Source organism: Populus nigra, chromosome 18 (genome assembly GCF_951802175.1).
Source record: "Populus nigra chromosome 18, ddPopNigr1.1, whole genome shotgun sequence".
NCBI lineage: Eukaryota > Viridiplantae > Streptophyta > Magnoliopsida > Malpighiales > Salicaceae > Populus > Populus nigra.
Genome location: NC_084869.1, coordinates 9,891,858 through 9,913,379, shown reverse-complemented (window position 1 = coordinate 9,913,379; position 21,522 = coordinate 9,891,858). Strand labels below are relative to the sequence as shown.

General features: G+C 36.6%; 2 protein-coding genes across 3 annotated transcripts; both read right to left on the bottom strand.

Moving 5' to 3' along the window:
* Nucleotides 1–2,755: 2,755 nt before the first annotated feature.
* LOC133678145 (protein JOKA2-like) lies at nt 2,756–7,005 on the bottom strand. 2 transcript variants are annotated; one of them, XM_062100359.1, is made up of 8 exons: nt 6,876–7,005; nt 6,684–6,761; nt 4,728–5,785; nt 4,506–4,629; nt 4,133–4,384; nt 3,888–4,037; nt 3,216–3,770; nt 2,756–3,089 (listed from the first exon to the last, which is right to left on the bottom strand). In XM_062100359.1, the coding sequence occupies exons 2-8, from the start codon at nt 6,705–6,707 to the stop codon at nt 2,991–2,993; spliced, it is 2,262 nt and encodes a 753-aa protein (XP_061956343.1). In that variant the 5' UTR covers nt 6,708–6,761; nt 6,876–7,005; the 3' UTR covers nt 2,756–2,990. The 2 variants fall into 2 exon arrangements, with proteins under 2 accessions (XP_061956343.1, XP_061956342.1); XM_062100358.1 differs by having other exon boundaries at nt 6,684–6,956.
* A 3,945-nt stretch (nt 7,006–10,950) lies between these two features.
* LOC133678602 (plant intracellular Ras-group-related LRR protein 9-like) lies at nt 10,951–14,271 on the bottom strand. Its single transcript, XM_062100978.1, has 3 exons — nt 13,462–14,271; nt 12,070–12,236; nt 10,951–11,993 (listed from the first exon to the last, which is right to left on the bottom strand). Exons 1-3 carry the CDS (start codon nt 14,179–14,181, stop codon nt 11,351–11,353), a joined length of 1,530 nt encoding a protein of 509 aa, XP_061956962.1. The 5' UTR covers nt 14,182–14,271; the 3' UTR covers nt 10,951–11,350.
* Between the last annotated feature and the right edge of the window lie 7,251 nt (nt 14,272–21,522).

Sequence of the window (21,522 nt, the reverse complement as noted above, 5' to 3'; positions counted from 1 at the left end):
GATGCTCCTGGAAAAATCTGGGCGCGATCCAATGGTCGGATCGCAGGTTATGGCCCTTTTGAGCCGCTGTTCTGGTCTAGCACGAACTGGCCCACTCAGGGGCCCCGGTTGCGCTTCCCCAAGTAGCCGCCCCTTTGCGGCGGTGCTTGAACCGCCGGGAAGCCTCCCATCGCTCTCTTTGCGGGCGCCTTCGAAGCACTTATAGCAATTGCGCGTGCATGGACTCACATGTATGATTATATTAGCACTAACTCTGCAGTTAAACGTGCTTGGGTGATAGGAATACTAGGATGGGTGACCTCCTGGGTAGTCCTCGTGTTGCATCCCTCTTTTGTGCCCATTTCCCGTGCGGCTCCCCTCGCGACCCCTTCTTATTTTTTCCTTCTCCTGCCCCCTTTCCTTTCTCGCGTGGCGTTCCCGCATGTCGAGGATAGGAGAACGAGGTTTCCCTCAAGAAAAGCGAGGGAAGGCGCAAAAATCTCAGGGCCCGAGGGCGACGACTACAAGATTTAAAGATCTGATGGTCGGAGTAGCGATTCCATTGGAATAGCGACTCCATCTGTTTGGTAATGCATTATTCACGGACCTAATAGGAAGATATGTGCATTAATTTATCTAATGCTCTTGGATGATTTTGATGCCAACCCTATATATAATTGGAGAATCTATTGTCTTGGCAAGTTTGTACAAACATCTATGTCTTGCATGTATGAAGAGGGTCAAACAGGTTGATGGATGTTTACACTTCTATATATATGAATCAAAAGTTTTTAAATAACTATTTAGATTTTAAATGTTTTATATCAATCCTTGTAATAATCAAAATGTTTTTATTTAATAACAGTAATGGTCATGGAAACATCTTTATATGGGTAGGCCTTATATATATAGATTGTCACCTATGATTGTCCAGACTATAGGGGTTACACTTCATCTCCCACTAGGATACAAGTATTGTGATATTATTTTGCAATTATACGCAATTATATTGTGTAATTGTAACTTTAAAAAAATGCAATTAAACTAACATTTTTTTAATGTTAGGTGGTGTGCTAGTAGAGTATTTGAAAATAATCTAACATATGTGTTAGCATTTTATCAGAGCGAGCTAAACAAGCAACATGCTACCCATATATTTTTTGAACCATTTGTTTAATAAAAATCATTACACTTCACTAAATTATTGTTTTTTAATATTTAAAAAACTTATATTCTACTGGTCATGTGGACGCCTTATTCGGATGAAAAAGTAACATTGCTTTGGTTGTTTGCACTAGTGGGATAGACATATGGACATTAATGGTCCCGTTAATATTTTTTTTCACATGGTCGAGTTATATTGCCTAGATTAGGTAATGCAATAGTTCAATTACAAATAACGCATTACAGTCGACATCGTTTGCATGTCGTAACTTGTAGGGGTAAAAATGATGATTATGATTGTTTAAATCGTCATGGAGTTTATGTATTGAGATGCATGGAAGAATGAAATATTTACAGAGATATATCATGTGATTACAGATAAGGAGTATTTGATTTGGTACATGAGTATCACACGTAAGGTCATTACTCCAGATCCCAAGCATGTTCCTCTACCCGGATACATGTAGTATGAGCAACATGTCTAGCGGATTTAAAATCTCGTAAGTAATCAAATATTTTTAAAATTAATATATGTTAAGTGTTAGGTTTAATTAGTGATATTTTAATTTAACATTAAGGTTTTATTCATATTAGGTTGGTTTTATGCTACGGGAGGGTCGAGAGGTTGCATCTTATCTTTGTAATACTGATGAAGACGATGAATGTCAGACCATTACATCCTGGTGATTAAATGTTTGCCACATTGGACTTAATATCTTTGGAGGGATGTTAACTCTTGATGATGCCATAATAGAACAAGGCCAGTAGGTGTCGGAGCTGGAACCAGTCATGATACTGATGAGCCTAGATCATCCAGTAGACGACGTAGACGTAGATAGATAGAAAAGTTATATTTATGTATTTTGATATTTTAATTACTTGAATATTATATTATTTAAGTATTTGAGATTTATTTTACATGTATTTGTGTGTATATGTGTGTGTTTGTATTCATGGAGCTACTTGTGATTATGAAATGTTAAAATTTGTTGAGTTTAGTTATTGTGGTTCTTTTAAACGAGACAAAATTTTAAATATAGTTCTTATATAAAGAAAACTACCCAAATTTTATTAAAATTTTAATTCTAAAAAGTTATTAATTAAATTAGATGTTATGTTAAAAAGATAAATAATAAATCTTATATAAAATAACATACTTTTTTTTTTGTTATATTAAGATATTAAAAAACTTTGTTGTTACAAGAAATAGCATTACTACCAATCATCTGGCTCAACTAGTTAGCCGATTGATTTAATTGTTTGGACCGATTGATCAATTAAAAAACTACCTCAATAAAAATTTCTAAAATTTATTATCAATTATGTACCAATCATGATTATGATACATGATATCATGATTCACAATCATAATATTTAATTAAATATTATTATTCTAAAATATAAACCGGCCTGCTGAGATTTATCTGACAATTATGTAACGATCATGATTCTAATCCATATCGATATAATGATTCACAACCACAATATTTAATTAAAAATATTTTGTTCTAACTGATATTCTAAAATATATTATTTCACAGGAGCATTTATTTGTATTTTGAGTGCTATGCACGATGAAGTAGAGAAGGCACAGGGACACAGACCATCACAATAAACCATATAACAGATAAATTATTATTAGTTCACACTTCAAGGTTCACCTGATACGAAAAACATAGCCCGCAAAAGCATTCGGTTGTTGCACCGAACACAATTACTACTACAATATGGAGATCAACTTAAACCTTAGGCAGTTTTCATAGCAAAAGCTAATTACCCCCTTTTAACACTAGATTTATGTATAATACCCCCTATAGACAATGTGAAGGACGATAAAAATTCTTGAACTAAGCCTTCTCCCCGGTGAGAATATCCATGACCACACCCCTGATACTCCCTTTGTTTTTCTTTAGCAGCTTCTTGTTCATTTCCTTGTCACTGAAACCCTGCATCAACAACATACATTGTACACTCTGTAAACCTGACATGTCTAGAAAACAACAGAAACACAAGACAATCCTAGTCTTGTTACATTACAAGCTAAAAAAATACACCCCACAAACAACTTATACCATCTCTTGCAACTCCTCAAGAATGGGGTCCCACTCAGCAAAGCCGCAAAGATCATCCACTGACTGCTCTAGATCATACTCATTTCGCCTCAAGATCTCTTTGTTCAAATCAACCTGCTTGAAGCCCATTTCCTCAAGATCCTTTAGGAGGGTCTTCTCAACAAAACTTTCCATGTTGGCTCCTTCAGACGAAGCTGGAGCATCCACAGCAGGACGGGGTTCAAAAGGACCAGTAGTCGCTGTTTCAGAAATGTCTATCATTGGATATAAAACAGGAACAGATGAAGCGCTGGCCTCTGGAGGAGCAGAGGCTAAAACACCATGCCCAACCGGCAAGGCATCATCAATAGGAAACAACTCCTGGCTCTTAGGCTGTTCGGCAACCATGGGCTCTACTGGTTCTGTAAGCGAGGTAGTATTCTGAGGCCCCAGAAAACAGCCATCAGCAGGCTGGGCATTCATATCTAAATCTTCAGGGCATTTAGAACCACTCCAATTGGGGGACTCATTCAAGTTCAGATCTTTGAAGAATGGGTCTTTCAGGGAAGCATCAACCTGCAACGACAAATAAGGAATAACTACTGTGTTCTCTCAAGGTTGTGTGTGTGTGTGTGTCTAATCAAAGAGACACAGTATAAGACAGAAGAATGAGAGCACCTATAATGCCAGTACCTCAATAAGAACCCAGATGCGCTGTCCAAATTTCACACCTGATGGGTGTGCCATCTTCCAATATGTTATGTATCTACCAGGCAGAGCAGGAGCTACAAAATCAGCTGCAATATCAAGTTCACCATCAATAGGCACGCCATTGACTGGAATCTGGACAGATTAATGAAGCCACAAAATGATAAAAGGTCAGAAGAATTGTTTAAGCCAAGGCAGATGCTAAACAACAGCAAACTGAAGATGCCCACCTCTATCTCAACAGAATCAGCGCTGAAGAACTGGTCTCCACCAATCCACACAAGCCGCACTCCCTGGGGCCATGCAACACTACCACTGTTGCGCATTCGCCATATCTTGGTAAAGGGTGTAGATGAAGGCATCACAGTACCGTCTGAGACATTGACATCCAAAACAAAACGGCTGTCTAGCTTAGGTTGAGCTCCCTTTACTCCACAAGAGCCTTTGTAGAGAGGCTGTGGGAAGGCCAAAGATTTCTGTGTCTGCCGGAAGCGGAAAATAGAAAAGGATGAGTCAGCAATGAAAAACGCACGCAGGATTATATCAACTGAGAAAACACACAAAAACATTTTAAACATCAGCACAGATAAAAAGTCCCCATACAGGATCATTGAAACACTTGGAAGACCAAGGATTACGGAAAGACATCGGCCTGTCCACCTTTATGTAATCAGCTTCATTACCCATGGCAGCAAAGCAGATACTGCAGAGATCATAATCTTCTTTCCTGCCACAAAAAAAGAAGAAGAGGAAATAACATCAATCCAACAGCCATCATCTTTATAAGAATAGGCACAACATCAAAGGTTCAACTGTATCTCTTACACTTTGGACTTGTACCGAGGTCCAGTAATTGGATGAACACCACATCCATCGCATTGAACACCCCTATGAAACATGCCAAACATGGGATTATTGACATAGTCGCTTCTCTTAATTGCATGACTTTTTGGAGAACGCACAGCTGAGTCATTTTCCACAGCCACTCCACTAAATGGAAAATCAGTGTGTGAAGGAAAGCCGTAATTCATAGGAAAGGTGGGCAAACCAAAGGGAACAGGCTTCCTAGTAGGAAGACAGGTATTCTGTTTCTTGGCTTCCTTCCCATCATCACCAGCAGGGACAAATGATGCAAGGGGAGCACAATGTGCAGATGGATTGGAAGCTTGAGGGTTCCGATCCAGATTAACAGGAGCAGAGACAGCTGTGTGTGGTCCCGCTGAAGTCCTGGTAACATTTTCAAAGCTCTCTTCCTGGCTGGTTTTGAAAGGTGAGTTTGAATTTGGCAAGTCTTCTAGCATACCCATATCCTTGGATGCATTAACAACTGTAGGAACAGCAGCTCCAGTTTGGACACTTGAACCTGCACCATCTTGAGACTGGGGGGCTGGGTTCAAATGGGATTGCCCCATCTTTGAAAAGCAGTCAGCAAGCTCAGTAAGCACTGCATTGGATGCCACAGCTTTTGAAGCCAGGTCATGAGATATCTTGGAAAGTATGCCTTGCAGGGGCTCAGGCACAGATTTCAAAACTTCAGCAACACCATTGTTGAGACATGGTAATGGACTCTGGACTCGAGGGGACCTCATAGGGGTGGAACTACCACTAGATCTGGCATAAGATTTACCAAACTTGTCATTATTAAGCTGTGCATCAATCCTCAAAAATTTCAAGTTTTGCCTCATCACATCACGTAGATCATCATCATCAGCAAGTGTTACCACATCCCCGTCTTCATCAATATAAGTTAAAGCGAGATCACAGTCAGCAGGAAAATTAAAAAGACGGAGGATTTTTGCCCTCAGTGCAGTCATGTCAAGATCGAGTTGCTCATTCTCCTTTACATGAGCATTAAAACGCCTAAGCGTATCACCATATTTAACCTGTGTCCACACCAGAAAACATAAATATGTAAAAGGGGAGACAATATGGAATATAAAAAAACACGAAGACTTGCAGAGTAACATATAATTCCATTTGTTTGTCAAAAGAATTGAAAAGACAAATCAAATATTTTCTCCATAATTCAGCATAAACCTTTTAATCCTCAACAAAGATGAGATAATATACAAATTTTTGCGGTCAATTGGTCCACATATCCTTTATAGCATCTACACAGATAATCTTCACGAGTTTGAGACCAACAAAAATTGCACCATTGACAAGGTATATTTACAAAAAAAAAAAGAAGAGGAAAACTGAATAAAAAATCCAAAGAAGATTCCTTGTACAACCAAGGCCAAAGTTCAAGCTGATAAAAAATCTTTCAAAAGTAAGCCCGTCAGATTTATGCCCCTCATTAAACCCTAGTCTAAACAAAATAACAACCATATCATGAAAAAAAAAAGAGAAGAAAAACCCTTGATCGAATCCTACTCTCAAAACAAAGGAAAAAATAATAAACAACACAGCTCATAAAAACACACACAAAGTATTTATCTCATTGGAGCATTACATCACAATATATAAACCAAGATTGTTATAAAAGGACCAAGACATGAAACCGCAAATTCCAAGTTTCTCATGTTTGACCCAACAAACCGACAAGAAAATCAATAACCCTCGATCAAACACTACTAAGATCAAACGATAAGCAAAACAGAAAAAAGTTCAATCCTTTCGCTTAGAAAGTACAACTGAAGCAATAAACCACTGTATATAAATCCAAATTGTTCAAAAGAACAGAACACAAAACCCCAATTTCCAAACTTTTTTCATATTTACTCAACAAACCCAAAAAGAACCAACAACCGAACAACAAAAACACTGAATAAAACAAACCTTGATGACCATAGTAGAATCCATCGCGTTCCAGTAAGCCGCGCAGTAAGAGAAAAACCGAAGAAGAAAACAGAGACCCTAAGAAACCCAAATCATATATTATTATCGAAGTAAGTTTTTAGAGGAGAGGAAGAATTGTTCAGAATTTGTAAAGGAATAAAAATCGGAGAGAGGATATGAAGAATCACTAACAAGCGTTCCTGTTAGCCGCTTGTGCGTGGAAAGTAAGAGAAGTACTCGATTTTACTGAAATAAGCTTAGTGCCTCATTCTTTGTGTTAATATTTATATCCTTTTTTGGCTTATGGGATAAGTTAAAAATATAATCTTTTTTTTTTTTTGGTTTCTTTTTCAGAAAGAAAAGGAGAACCTTTGTGAGTAAGGAACCCCAAGAAAATATTGTTATAATTTGAGGATACTTACGTGGGTGCATCTCATTGGTTGTATAGTTGCCGAGTTCCAATTGAGATAAGCGGAGACTTGGAAAAAATCGCCTAATTAGGTGTGGTATTAATTGAGTTAATTAATGCTACGAAATTGATTCTTTGATGTGTTTTACATTATTTTTAAAAAATACATATATTAAAATAATTTTTGATATTAGAATATTAATATCATTAAAAATATCAATTTAATATAAATGCATTTAAAAAACACAACAAAAATAAAGATTATCTATCAAGACATTGATTTAAAAATTAAAAAAAAAAAAGAATTGAGCACATATGTTCTAACAAAAGAAAAGAAAAGAAAACTTGAAAGAATGGATGATTTTTACTAAAAAATATCTATCAAGACATTTATTTAAAAATTAAAAAAATAAACCCACAAAAGAAATACAGAAATTCTTTCAAATATTTCAATTTCCCGTCACAACGTGATTGGTTTCTCAATGGCCGTATCACAATTTTTATGGTTAATTTTAAAATTAAACTCTTTTCTTTGATTAATGGGGTTATTTTTTATTTATTCTTGTAATATATTTAAATTTCATATAAAATTTCATTTTTAATATTAAAAAAATAATTACAAACATAAAATTTCATTAAAACATCTGAATTAAATTCAATTAAAAAAACTCTAAACATTCTACTAATCAATATCTAACAACATCAGCACTGATTTGTGTCCAGCGCCTCTTCTTGCAAGAAAGCATCAGAATCGCAGACAGTAAAAAATTAGGGGGGGGGCTTGCAAGGCATTTTATTTTTTTAATTACTGGGTATTATTGGGTAATTAAGTGTGAGGAGATATTATATTTTTATTTTAAAGAGGTGAGCCCTTAAATTAAATTAAATTAAATGTGACTTTACTTTTGATTTCTTTTGAATTTACTCTTGACCTGTGTGGGAAAGAAAAAAATACAAAGACATTACTTTTATTACTTTTATAGAGGAATTATTTGTGACTTTACTTTTGATTTTTTTTTTTAATTTACTCTTGACCCACGTGAAGTAAAAAATAGAACCACCAATTTACCCTAATATAAATTCACAGTCGATCAAAAACAGAAATAAAAGAACAAATCATGTGCATAATTTTTCTACAAAAAAAATTAAAGCAGAACCATTAATTAATTTATCTTTCATCAAACAAAAAAAGGTAGCTTAAATTTAAAATTTGTTTATTTTAAGATGTTTGTTGATGTAGTTTTTTTTTAATAATTCTACTATTTTTTCTCCTTTTGTTTTCTCAGATCTGTTAGTTCTACCAATTGTTTTTTGAATTCTTGTTATAGTGATTTTTTTCTAATTAATTAGATATATTTTATTGGTTTGTGAGTTATTAATTTTTTCTTACGATATATGTTTAGATTTTAGATTAAACTATGAACAAAATAAGAAGAATCGATTTTTTTTGGAAAAAAAAATATTGATAACTCGCAGCCTGCTGAACGAGCTTTGTCAATGATGAAAATTGTTAAAACAAGACTTCATAATTGGATCGAGAAAGATTTTCTTACAAATTATTTGATTGTCTATATAGAAAAAGAAATTGCTGAAAGATTCACAATTGATATGATAATCAATGATTTCTATTCTATGAAAGAACGACGAGTACAATTAAAATAAATATGTAAGAATCATTCTTAACTATTTTTTGCTTTATTTCAAAGTTTATCAAACATAAATAATGCTTCGCTTTAATTAGTGTTTCTTATATACTTTGTATGTTTATATTTAATAAGTATAAAGACCAACAACATTAAAGTGATAAATACATTATGAAGATAAAATTAACTTCATTACTTTAACTCAATTTGGTATTGCTTCAAACATTTTATCTTATACAAAAGTCATTATATGCTTGTAGTAAGTTACTTGAATAAAGCTAAATTATACAAGTTTTGTTTTACAACTCATGTACAATAAATTAAAACAAATATTATATCTTGCAATATTAATTTTAACTTTCCTAACAAATAATCCCAGCTCCGTTCCTGGCAACAAATATAAGAGAAAAAAACTTAATAGTAAATTATTAAATTATTTTTTTAATAATTTTGATATATTAATATTGAAAATTAAAAAACATTTTTTAAAAAAACACATTTAAAATTTACTTAATAACAAACACCCTAAACTAAAAAAGGCCTAGCGGGAAAAGCAGACCAGCTGGGTCTACTAGTGTTGTGGGTCTCCTAGTGTCCAAGATGTTGAGAAAAAAACAAAGAAGGCATTAAGGAGATGGCCATATGTCCAATGTCTGCTTCGTCTTCTTCCTCCAAAAAAACCATCGGCAAAAAAGAGAGGAAAAGGACAGTTTCTTGAAGGGTTATTTCTGATTGATGAGAAATGTCTTGATGGATTGAAAAGTAGAAAGGGATTGGAAAGCATGTCTGTTTTCCTGCGCCGGTTTTGCAAGGTAACCTTTCCGATTTTGATTTGTAATTTTTCTTTATATGATTTTTATTTAGAGTTATATTAAAATAATAATTTTTTTTTTAAAATATAGCACATGAATTTAAATATAAAAATTATTTACCTAGCTAAATAGCTTATTTTAATGTTAAAATCCAGTATCCAATGTTTAATTTACTCTATAATTTATAATTTCAACTGGATCAGTTCGAATCCTACAAATCTCAGTGTTACTAGAGGCTTATATGATTGTTAACTTCAAGATCTGTGAGATTAATCGAGATGCACATAAGCTAACCCGGACACCCACATTAATTAAAAAATAATAATAACTCTACGATTCATCTTTACAAGAAATGTTAAATGTCTATATCCTTGGGATCACACAGAAGCCTCTCTTAATAAATTTGATGTGCCTTCCATTATTATTATCATCATTATAATTATTTACTCAGCAAGTAAAATGCATGCATCTGAATAATCTTCTCTGTTCAGCTTGGCCTACTTGAATCTGAACAATTGTCTCTGAAAATTGAAAATATAAACATGAATTCACACCATAACGTGTCTTTCGTTTTACTTTTCATTACCTTTATAACTCTTGATGTAGTAAAAATTAAATTGATAGAATTCCGGGTACATCAATAAATTTCGAGGAGACACTAAAAATAAACGTAAATGGAGAAAGGAAATTTGTGTAAATTCATGAGTATAGGGTTTTTTTCTGAATTAATATATAGATATTATTCAGAGAGCAAATTGATATTTTATCAATTTATAAAATTTTTCAAATTTCCCTATAAATAATAAGCTATGCCTCTTATCTTATTTTAAGAGTAGTTGTCTGTTAGACAGAAAAACTACGTAAACACAATATTAAAGCTAACACTCTAGACATGGTTTAGAAGATTTCTCACAAGTGATTCAAGTGAATTACTATTAAATATTAGATAATTAAATGACTTATAATTTACAACAACCTAGTTTTTAAAAAATTATTTAAAATAAAAAAAAATCATATCTTTAGATAATAAATCCCTAAACGATTCTAGATTTATAAATCCCTAAACGATTCTAGATTTATCTAACATGATACTAAAAACTCTCAAATAATTTTGTTATATACTTTCATAACACAGTGTTTATCAACAAGATGAGGAAATGGACACTATTAATAGTCATAGTCGGGTCATGTTATCGAACTCCTGTGTATTTTGCTGATGATGTATTCTACGCGAGTTAAATGGAGACGAGACCAGTGTGGCATTATCTTCTTTAATGAAGTGGGGTATCGATAAAGAAAATGTCCACGCCCGATTGTCTCTGCCGGCATATTTTTCAAAAACAAAATAATTTAAAAAACACCTACTCTAACAAGATAATACAATTCATCCAAAGTCAGCCCCATCCCAAAATATTACTGTATATAACCTCCTTAAACAGGGAGTGGAGTAGCATTTGTGAGCAACTTCCAAACATTGCTCTATTCCGTGCAATTTAACAGTGAGCAAAGGAAACTGTCGTTCAGCTAGATATACAGCTGTCAATGTACTGAAATCAAAGTGAAGTTCAGATAACAGAACAGCCAAGAATCTACCTATTTATTGTGTCGCAAAACTGGCAAAACCAGAAGAGGACTGAGGGGAAGAAGAACAAAATTTGTTTAACTTGCAACTCATTCTAGTTGACATTGTCACGGCATTAGAATGAAAGCAATTGAAAGCAGAAGAAATCCATCTCACCAGTCATATCAAATGTGCATGCTGTTGAGAAGAAATGGATCTTGAAATATCAGGAAATTGGGAAGTCAAAGCTGTTGATCAAGATAAGGATCTCTAGGACCTCTCGGACTTAAGATTCCTGAAACAGTCTCGGAAACACCAGACGCGTAAGTTTTCAACCAAGAGGTGCTGCGTGTCAACCATCCAGTCTGTGCCTGTTCTTGTACTTCAAGCATACTCTTCCTTTCTTCCTCCACCAATATGTCGAGCCACCTCTTAGCCATAAAAGTCTTCACAGCCTCGACCCCTTCCTTAACCACTTCTGCTGGCGGGATAACAAGAGGATTTTGGTCCAAGTTGAGCTTGGTCAAGTTATCCAGCCGACCAAATGTATCAGGCAAAGCAGATATCTGGTTGTTGCTAAGATCAAGTTCCTTGAGGTTCATCAAATCACCAAAAGTTTCAGGGAGTTCTTTCAGGTCACTGAAATTACTGCTCAAATTGAGGATCTCTAGATTTGCCAGTTTCCCAATAGCAAGAGGAAGGCCGCGAAGCTCATTGAAATGAGCATCGAGGTGGCACAGAGATCTCATCTCACAAATAGAAGTGGGAAGGGAACAAATCTTGTTCAGCTGGATCGAAAGCCTCTGAAGATTCAACATTTCATATCCAATATTAGTCGGCAAGTATGTCAAGCGGTTGAAGCTCACATCCAATTCCAGCAATGACCTAGACCATTGATGAATATTAAAGCACTGTAAAGGATTCCTGGACAAAGGAAAAACTTGTAATGAATTACAATTACCTGCAATGACAAATGGTGTCAGGCAAGATCTCTATCTTGTTGCTAGAGACATCCAGGATTTTCAAGTTTTGCAGTAATCCAATTGAATCTGGCAATGCTTCTAACAGATTTGAAGCAAGAATGAGCTCCTCGAGAATTTCTAACCCAGCTATAGAATCCGGAATGACCTGTTTCACTCATACAGGTTACTCAGTTAATAGGAAAATAATGCAAGTAATAACCATTAAAAAAAAAAAGGATCAGACTAACAAGATGATGGTCATAATTTAAGATGGGGCCACAACAAGAAAAAAACTTTTCACTACCACACATGCAAACCTACAACACTGTTTTTATGACCTAATGAAAATATTCATCCACGAAGCAAAACAAGGATGAGAGGTTTCATATTGCAGTTAACAAATCAGGTTGGTTCTCAAAGATTTGCAGATCGCACACTCATATTATATGTTTCATAAACAATAATGTGGGAAAAGTCTAACACCATATACACCTATAAACTCTAACCAGTATGATCATTAATGAGAAAGGTTTGGACATTAGAACTGTCACATACTAAGAAAAAACCACCTTAACAGAACCTATAATATGGTGTGAAAAAGAGTATTTATTCCTATCCACCTCAGGCAAGATAAATCTTCCATTACCTACAACAAAATACTGAAGAAATAATCAGCCAGCAACTTCAAGCACCTATATAATTCCACAAGATGGCATAACATGTATCTAACTGATATAGACAATTTCATCTGGGTGTTTGTTTTTGCAGTTAGACCATGTTTTTGAAAATTTTTGAACTATTTTTTAGCTTCATATTATTTTATTTTTTTATATATTTTTAGATTGTTTTAATATGCTGATATCAAAAATATTTTTTTAAAAAAAATAATATTTTCAAGCGAAAATACTTCGAAAAGCTATGTCACAATCTCAAACACAATCTAAAACAAACCCATATCAGACTCATATCAGAAGCATAGCTAGTAGCCCACAAATTAATTCTACAACTTCGAAAAGCTATGTCACAATCTCAAACACGATCTAAAACAAACCCATATCAGACTCATATCAGAAGCATAGCTAGTAGCCCACAAATTAATTCTACACATTGCCAAAGTAAGATACCCTACCAAATTAGCTTTCCCTGGATTTCAATATTTTTTTATTTTATTTCAATGACAGATTTAACATGCACAAATCCTTTAACATTACCAATCCTTTAATTTCGATAACAAATGCAAACCTCTTAATCCACCTTCTTGCCAACACAAATTATATCAGAACTGCACTCTGTCCAATCAACTCACACATTAAAAATCAAAATTAATTCACAGCACATAGAAGATATATATTTCTAAACAATATTTAAAATTAGATTTAAGAAAAAAAAACCTCAAGTTGATTATTGGAAAGATCAAGCACTTTCAAGCCAACAACCCTCCCAAATGCCTCAGGTAAAATTCTGAGTCTCCGATTCGACAAATCCACTCTTTCCATCCCTTTTCCACTCCCCTCTCTCAAAACTCCCACGACCTCCTCACTCACCTCCTCCTCCTCCACCACCACCTCTTCTTCTTCCCCCCCTCCTCGCTCCGCCTTCTCATAAATCTTCACCAATCTTTCCTCCGCTTCCTTCAACAACTTCTCATACTCCTCGTGCATTTCATCCAATTGCAACACCATTTTATAAAACCCTCTCTCTTTCTCCGCCTCTTCTCGAATCTTCTTTTCTTTCTCAGCCAAATGCGCCCTCCACTCTAACCTATCAATCTCATTCGACCGCTGAGAAAGCACAAGATCCTCCAATTCTTTCGATAGATTGCTCTCGATTTCGCTTACTTTGAGTTTCGCAGCGTCGACAGTTTCGTGGTCGGGTCGGGGGCCTAGGGTTTGGAGTATCGATCGGGTTTGGGCTACATCGCCAACAGCGCGTCTCATAGAAGAGAGGAGGGCTGGGTCAGTTAATTGGGGAAGCGGTGGTGGTTGTTGTTGTGATGGTGGCTGTGGAGGTTGCTCGATGTCGAAGGAGTGGTCAGGGGGTTTGGGTCCGAGAGAGGGAAGTCTGGCCATGACGTAAGAGAGAATCGGGTGGGTTTTCGGGTTCGGATCCATTATTGGGATCTTCCTGGGAGAGAGTTCCTCTTGTGACGATGAATAGAATTTGTTATAAATATAAATGAGATTGGCGGAAGTAGAGGCCGGTTGTCGACGTGGATAACGATAATCGAAGAGTGTTTTGATGAGGTTACATGCGGGTGATGTAATTAATGATGACTTGTCAAGACAGTATTGGATGGTCAGGGTGTTATGTGACACTTTTAGAGAGTGGTAAATAGAACTTTAATCAGTTTTTTTTATTACTACAGTACAAAAAATATTTATTAAAAAAATAATTTTTAATCTTACATAATCATAACACGGGTGAGACCTGTAAAATTCCGTAGATATATTGTGAAATTTACATAAAAAAAAGTTTATTTTCTTTTTTACTACCTTATTTTTTTTATTTAGTTCCTCAATTTTTTTATTTAGTTAACGATTCTTTTCAAAATAAAATTAACCAAGATTAATATTTATTTTTGAATGAAAATGATAAAAACAAATTGTAAGCTTTTATGTGCAAGACAATTCATTTTCGGCATAAAGAATGGAATGGAAGACGGAAAGCTAGTCTTCTTACAGCTCCGGCGCATCAGGCTTTAAAGCAAGCTACCGTGTGGTATTAGGAGAGCTGCTCGAGCCACATCTTAACCCAATTGACGAGTACGCTCAAGGATTTCCACTTCCCGGGGAGATCCTCAGGTTTTTCCTTTGGCTTTCACTCTCGTCGGACGAAGTCAGTCCACTATCAGACCCTTCGACGTGACGGATTGAGGTTTCTTTCGGGGGATCACGTGTGGCAGCCTGAACAAGAAGCTCCTGCTGTTCGAGAAGGAAGGCCCTCTTTCGGTTTTCGAGGGCTTGGATTTGATTCTGTATAGCCTACGAAGAGGAGAACAAAGCGCCAATGGCGCGCGAAGAATTCCATTTGTTTGACAAAAGAATTGAAAAGACAAATCAAATATTTTCTCCATAATTCAGCATAAACCTTTTAATCCTCAACAAAGATGAGATAATATACAAATTTTTGCGGTCAATTGGTCCACATATCCTTTATAGCATCTACACAGATAATCTTCACGAGTTTGAGACCAACAAAAATTGCACCATTGACAAGGTATATTTACAAAAAAAAAAAAAAGAGGAAAACTGAATAAAAAATCCAAAGAAGATTCCTTGTACAACCAAGGCCAAAGTTCAAGCTGATAAAAAATCTTTCAAGAGTATGCCCGTCAGATTTATGCCCCTCATTAAACCCTAGTCTGAACAAAATAAAGAAAAACAACCATATCATGAAGAAAATAGAAGAAGAAAAACCTTGATCGAATCCTACTCTCAAAACAAAGGAAAAAATAATAAACAACACAGCTCATAAAAACACACACAAAGTATTTGTCTCATTGGAGCATTACATCACAGTATATATAAACCAAGATTGTTATAAAAGGACCAAGATATGAAACCGCAAATTCCAAGTTTCTCATGTTTGACCCAACAAACCGACAAAAAAAATTAATAACATTCGATCAAACACTACTAATATCAAATGTTGTGAGCTAAAAACACACCGTAACGGGAACTTCAATTTAAAATAAAAGTCAGTAACGAAACGCCATCGTTTCAACATCTTCAATTATACGCACCATTTAAATAAATAGGAACTTAACTGTCAGCATCAACCTTGTGTTTCAATTTTGTTATTGTTACTGTTACAAGAAGTCGTGTGTGACTCTTGTAACAGATTCTAGAATTCACACTCCTATAATTAAGGCACTGCATGTAACAAGAGGTGTGTGGAAAAATATACAATGCAATTAGTGTGCTTCTGTTCTGCTCTCTCTCTCTCTCTCTTCTCCCTCAGTCTTCTCCCCTCCTCTATTCCTCTCCATAGTCTTATGTTACGTGTAAAGATTCCTGTAGCCTTAGCTCATCAGTCGAATTCTTGCTGATTAGTTCTCTCAAAATTTACCTTGCAACAAGTGGTATCAAAGCCTCTGATCTTCAGACTTCAATCATGCCACTAGAGACGAGGTCCCAAGATCTTAAGAAATTGAAAGACTCCCTGGAAGTTGCTAACAAGGAGTAATCAACATGACATGCACAAGTCTCAATACAGTTGGAAACTTATGGACAACAACTACACACTACCAAAGCAACTCAAGATAACAAATTGAAGAACTCAAAGCCCTCATCAGTGGAATAGCTTACCAACAGTCAACTCTCCTACAGAGGATGCAGACGAGTACCCTTGAGTGTAGTCCCATGAAGGATCACCAAGACTTTCCCCAGGGTGGTTCTGCTTTAAACATGGGTTATTCTGTAGAAGAAGGGCCACACTTTTACAGTGTACATAAACCTCGAAGGGATTTTCCCTGTTTTGACATGGAAGATGTTCACAAATGGTTATATAAATGCAATCAATATTTTAACATGAAAGAAATTAAAGAAACAAAGAAGGTAAAGCTGGCCTCATTTTATCTCGATGGGATGGCTCTATACTGGCATCAAAACTTCACAAGGAGCATCAGAGGTAGAGTGGCCACCTGGGAAGAGTATACTGAGGCTGTGTGTGGACGGTTTGATGGCCACCAAGATCCTCTTGAAGAACTGATGGAACTGAGACAAGCCGGCAATTTGGAAACATATATTCAAGATTTTGATGTGCTGTGGAATAAGGATAATATCAGTGAGAGACAGGCCATGGTATTCTTTATCGGAGGACTAGAAATAGAAATCAAAAACCTTGTAAAAATGTTTGATCCTAAAGCCCTCAGACAAGCCTACAATCTAGCCAGACTGCAAGATAATACCTTATCTTATAGACGATCACAACCACAATCACATCAAACACTTTCCAAATACACTCCCCAATGCATACCACCCTCGGTTCCCTTCAAATAAAACACTCTCATGCCATACTCAAGACAAACAATGGCCCCAAATATTACCACCATCAAACAACCACAACAAGGCATCTTACCCACCCCTACACACAAACCAACCAGAACTATTCGGCCTCGAGACCTAGAGGAAAAGAGGGCCAATAAATTTTGTTTCTAGTGCGATGAGCGATTTGTGTTAGGTCACCTCTGCAAAAACAAGCGTCTATACTCTCTATGTACACTCAAAGATGACGAGGAGATAGGGAACATTGAAGGCAAAGCAGATGTTATGGAGCATGACTTACTTACACCCCATATTTCTCTCAACACCCTAAAGGGTACGATGGGTTGCTACACTTTAAGAGTACCAGGGAAGGTTGACAAGCACCCTTTATAGATCCTTATCGATTCTGGCAGCACACACAACTCCCTTAATAGTGCGTTTGCTAATAAACTACAATGTCTAGCTCACCCTATCCGAACCCTGGTAGTCGAAACAGCAAATTGGGGTACTATGCACTGCTCTGCAATGTGCAGGAACTTCAGCTGGCGAATGCAGGGAGTACATTTTGTTGCAGACATATTCATTATTGATTTAATCAACTGTGACATGGTTCTAGGCATACAATGGCTAGCCACGCTGGGTAATGTTATGTCTAACTACAAGGATCTGTGGATGTCCTTCAAATGGCAAGGTCAAGATGTAGTCCTCAAAAGCACCGACTGCACCAAGGTACAAACCATTAAACTAGCACAACTTAACAGCCTGATGGTTAACTCAACTCAACTGTCAAGTATAAGTCTCTGTTGTTTCACGACTAGTGAAGTTACACGCAAGGATGCAAGGCTTATATCCCAATCACTCATAAGCAATCAGAAGGAAAGAGCAACCCTGGAAGAATTAATTACTCATTACAAGGAAATATTCAAAGAACCGGAAGGATTGCCTCTCATCAGGGCCCATGACCACGCTATTCCTATGAAAAAAGGTGTACAAGCAATTAACCTCAGACCATACATATATTCTGGAGTACAGAAGGACATATTGGAAAAGATGGTGGAGGAAATGCTTGAGTTTGGGATCATTCAACAAAGAAGCAGCCCATTTGCTTCTCCTGTTGTTTTGGTTAAGAAAAAAGATAGATCCTGGCGACTCTGTGTTGACTACAGAGCTCTCAATCATCTCACCATCAAAGACAAGTTTCCTATACCGCTAGTAGAGGAGTTGTTAGAAGAGTTGGTGGGTGCCACAATATTTTCCAAAGTGGATTTACGATCAGGTTATTACCAGATTAGAATGACTCCCCATGATGTGTTCAAAACAACATTCCGCACCCACAATGGTCATTATGAATTCTTGGTAATGCCATTTGAGCTAACCAACACACCAGCCACCTTCCAGAGTTTGATGAATAAAGTATTCCGTAGGCATTTAAGGAAGTTTGTGTTAGTATTTCTTGATGATATTTTGATATATAGTCAGACGATGACTGAACACTTAGACCACCTGCACACTGTGTTTGAATTGCTGAAGGAGCACCGGTTGGTAGCTAAGCGCAACAAATATGCATTTGGTATTCCTCAGGTGGAGTACCTAGGGTATGTTATTTCCAAGGAGGGGGTAGCTACTGATCCTAAGAAAATTCAAACCATCATCAGCTGGCCAGAACCTCGAAATGTTAAGTAGCTGCGGGGATTCTTAGGTCTTGCGGGTTACTACAGAAAATTTGTCAAAAACTATGAGGCCATTAGCAAGCCACTCACTCAGCTGTTAAAAAAGGATGCATTTGACTGGAAGGAAGACGCCACTAGTGCCTTCAGCAACTTAAAACAAGTCATGACTCAACCGTCGGTTCTCTCCCTACTTAACCTTAACAAACCTTTTGTGGTAGAGACAGACACCTCAGGATCGGGTATAGGGGTTGTACTTATGCAGGAGGGGCACCCTATCTCTTTCATCAGCAAATCTTTGGGACCACAACAGTAAGCATTATCAACTTACGAAAGAGAAATGCTACCCATTTTACATGCCGTCACCAAGTGGAGACACTACCTATGGGGCAGACATTTCACAATCAGAACAGATCATATGAGCCTCAAGTATTTGCTAGCACAAAAGGTTTCTTCCCCAACCCAACATATATGGTTAGCCAAACTTTTAGGCTTTGATTATGACATTGAATATAGGAAGGGAAAGGAAAATATTGCTGCTAATGCTCTCTCTAGATGTACCAACAGGGAGTTGTTCGCCCTTACATTGTCCACCATTTCAACCAATTTGTTAGATGAGGTAAAGATGTCCTGGGCTACAGACACTGCTCTACAAAGGATCATCAACAACCTAACCACAGATCCTAGTTTGCATCCGCAATATACGTGGTTAAATGACCATTTATACCGAAAGGAAAAGCTGGTGGTTGGCAATAATTCTACCTTACAGGGCAAACTGATCTCCATCTACCACGACTCTGCCATAGAGGGACACCCTGGTGTCACTGTCACTACCAAACGAGTAGGGTCACTATTCTATTGGAGGAAACAACAAAAACATGTGAGAACATATGTGTGAGAATGTCACATATGTTAGAAAAATAAAAATGAGAACGTCAAAACACCCGACCTGCTTCTACCTCTCCCCATACCCCAAGCACCCTTCGTGGACATTAGTATGGACTTTGTTGAAGGCTTACCCAACTCCAAGGGAAGGAACGTCATCTTGGTTGTCGTGGATAAGCTCAGTAAGTATGCCCATTTGATCGCATTATCCTACCCCTATATAGCTACATTGGTGGCAGATGTTTTTATGCATAACATTTACAAATTACACGGCTTACATGCTTCAATAGTAAATGATAGAGACCCGGTATTTCTAAGTAGGTTCTGAAAGGATTTATTCACCCACCAAGACGTTCAACTATTACATTCAATGGCCTACCACCCACAAACAGACGGACAGACAGAAATGGTGAACAGGTGTCTAGAATAATATTTGCGATGCATGATAAACAAGACACCCGATCAACGGTATCAATGGTTACCCTTAGCCAAATGGTGGTATAATACCAGCTATCACTCGTCCATCAAGTCTACACCATTTGAAGTTTTATATGGTCAGAATCCTCCAGTCCACATCCCTTACCTACCAAAGGATTCTAACATAGAAGCTGTTGACAGACAACTTACAAAAAGAGAAGACAGGCTGAAGACTGTCAAGGACAATCTCAAAGTGGCTCAACATCGCATGACTCAACTAGCAAACAAGAAGAGCAGTGAGCGCATCTTCAAGATAGGTGACTTGGTATACTTGAAATTGCAGCCTTACAGGCAACAAACGGTGAGCAGGAGGGGTTCATAAAAGCTGTCCGCCAAGTACTATGGTCCATACCAAGTAATTGAGCGTATAGGGGCAGTCGCTTACAAACTAAGCCTTCCCAGTTCAAGCGCTATACACCCAGTATTTCATGTCTCTCAATTAAAACAACATGCAGGAAATAAGATAGTGTACGACAGCTTACCTGCCCAAAAGCCAGACCCATAGTTGCGACTTCAAGCCATTCTTGACAGGAGGATGGTCAAGCACAAAAATCAAGCAGCAACATAGGTCTTAGTTCACTGGAAGACCCCTATCACCATACGAAGCTACTTGGGAATTTACAGATGACCTTCTCATAAGGTACCCGCAGTTATTCCTTGAGGATAAGGAAATTTTTAAAGGGAAAGGTATTGTTGCGAGCCAAAAACACACTATAGCAGGAACTTCAGTTTAAAATAAAAGTTAGTAACAAAACGCCATCGTTTCAGTATCTTCAATTATACGCACCATTTAGATAAATAGGAACTTAACCGCCAACATCAGCCTTCTGTTTCAATTATGTTATTGTTACTGTTACAAGAAGTCGTGTGTGACTCTTGTAACAGATTTTAGAATTCACACTCCTATAATTAAGGCACTGCATGTAACAAAAGGTGTGTGGAAAAATATACAATGCAATTAGTGTGCTTCTGTTATGCTCTCTCTCTCTCTCTCTCTCTCTCTTCTCCCTCAGTCTTCTCCCCTCCTCTATTCCTCTCCATATTTTTATGTTACGTGTAAAGATTCCTGTAGCCTTAGCACATCAGTCGAATTCCTACTGATTGGTTCTCTCAAAATTTACCTTCCAACATCAAACAATAAGCAAAACAGAAAAAAGATCAATCCTTTCCCTTAGAATGTATAATTGAAGCAATAATCCACTGTATATAAATCCAAATTGTTCAAAACACAAAACCCCAATTTCCAAAAAATTTTCATATTTAGTCAACAAACTCAAAAAGAACCAACAACCCAACAACAAAAACACTGAATAAAACAAATCTTCATGACCATAGTAGAATCCATCGCGTTCCAGTAAGCTGCACAGTAAGAGAAAACCCGAAGAAGAAGATGGAGACCCTAAGAAACCCAAATCATAAATTATTATCGAAGTATGTT

Bases quoted from the DNA above. Each gene is read 5' to 3' on its own strand.
- LOC133678145 (XM_062100359.1), bottom strand. From the start codon at position 6,707: ATGGATTCTACTATGGTCATCAAG. The intron at 4,630-4,727 runs GTAAGAGATACA...TTTTTGTGGCAG, and splicing joins CCTCGGTACAAGTCCAAAGT to GAAAGAAGATTATGATCTCT. The intron at 3,090-3,215 runs GTATAAGTTGTT...TTGTTGATGCAG, and splicing joins TTGAGGAGTTGCAAGAGATG to GGTTTCAGTGACAAGGAAAT.
- LOC133678602 (XM_062100978.1), bottom strand. From the start codon at position 14,181: ATGGATCCGAACCCGAAAACCCACCCGATTCTCTCTTACGTCATGGCC. The intron at 12,237-13,461 runs GTTTTTTTTTCT...TGAGTGAAACAG, and splicing joins TTTCCAATAATCAACTTGAG to GTCATTCCGGATTCTATAGC. The intron at 11,994-12,069 runs GTAATTGTAATT...TCAATGGTCTAG, and splicing joins GACACCATTTGTCATTGCAG to GTCATTGCTGGAATTGGATG.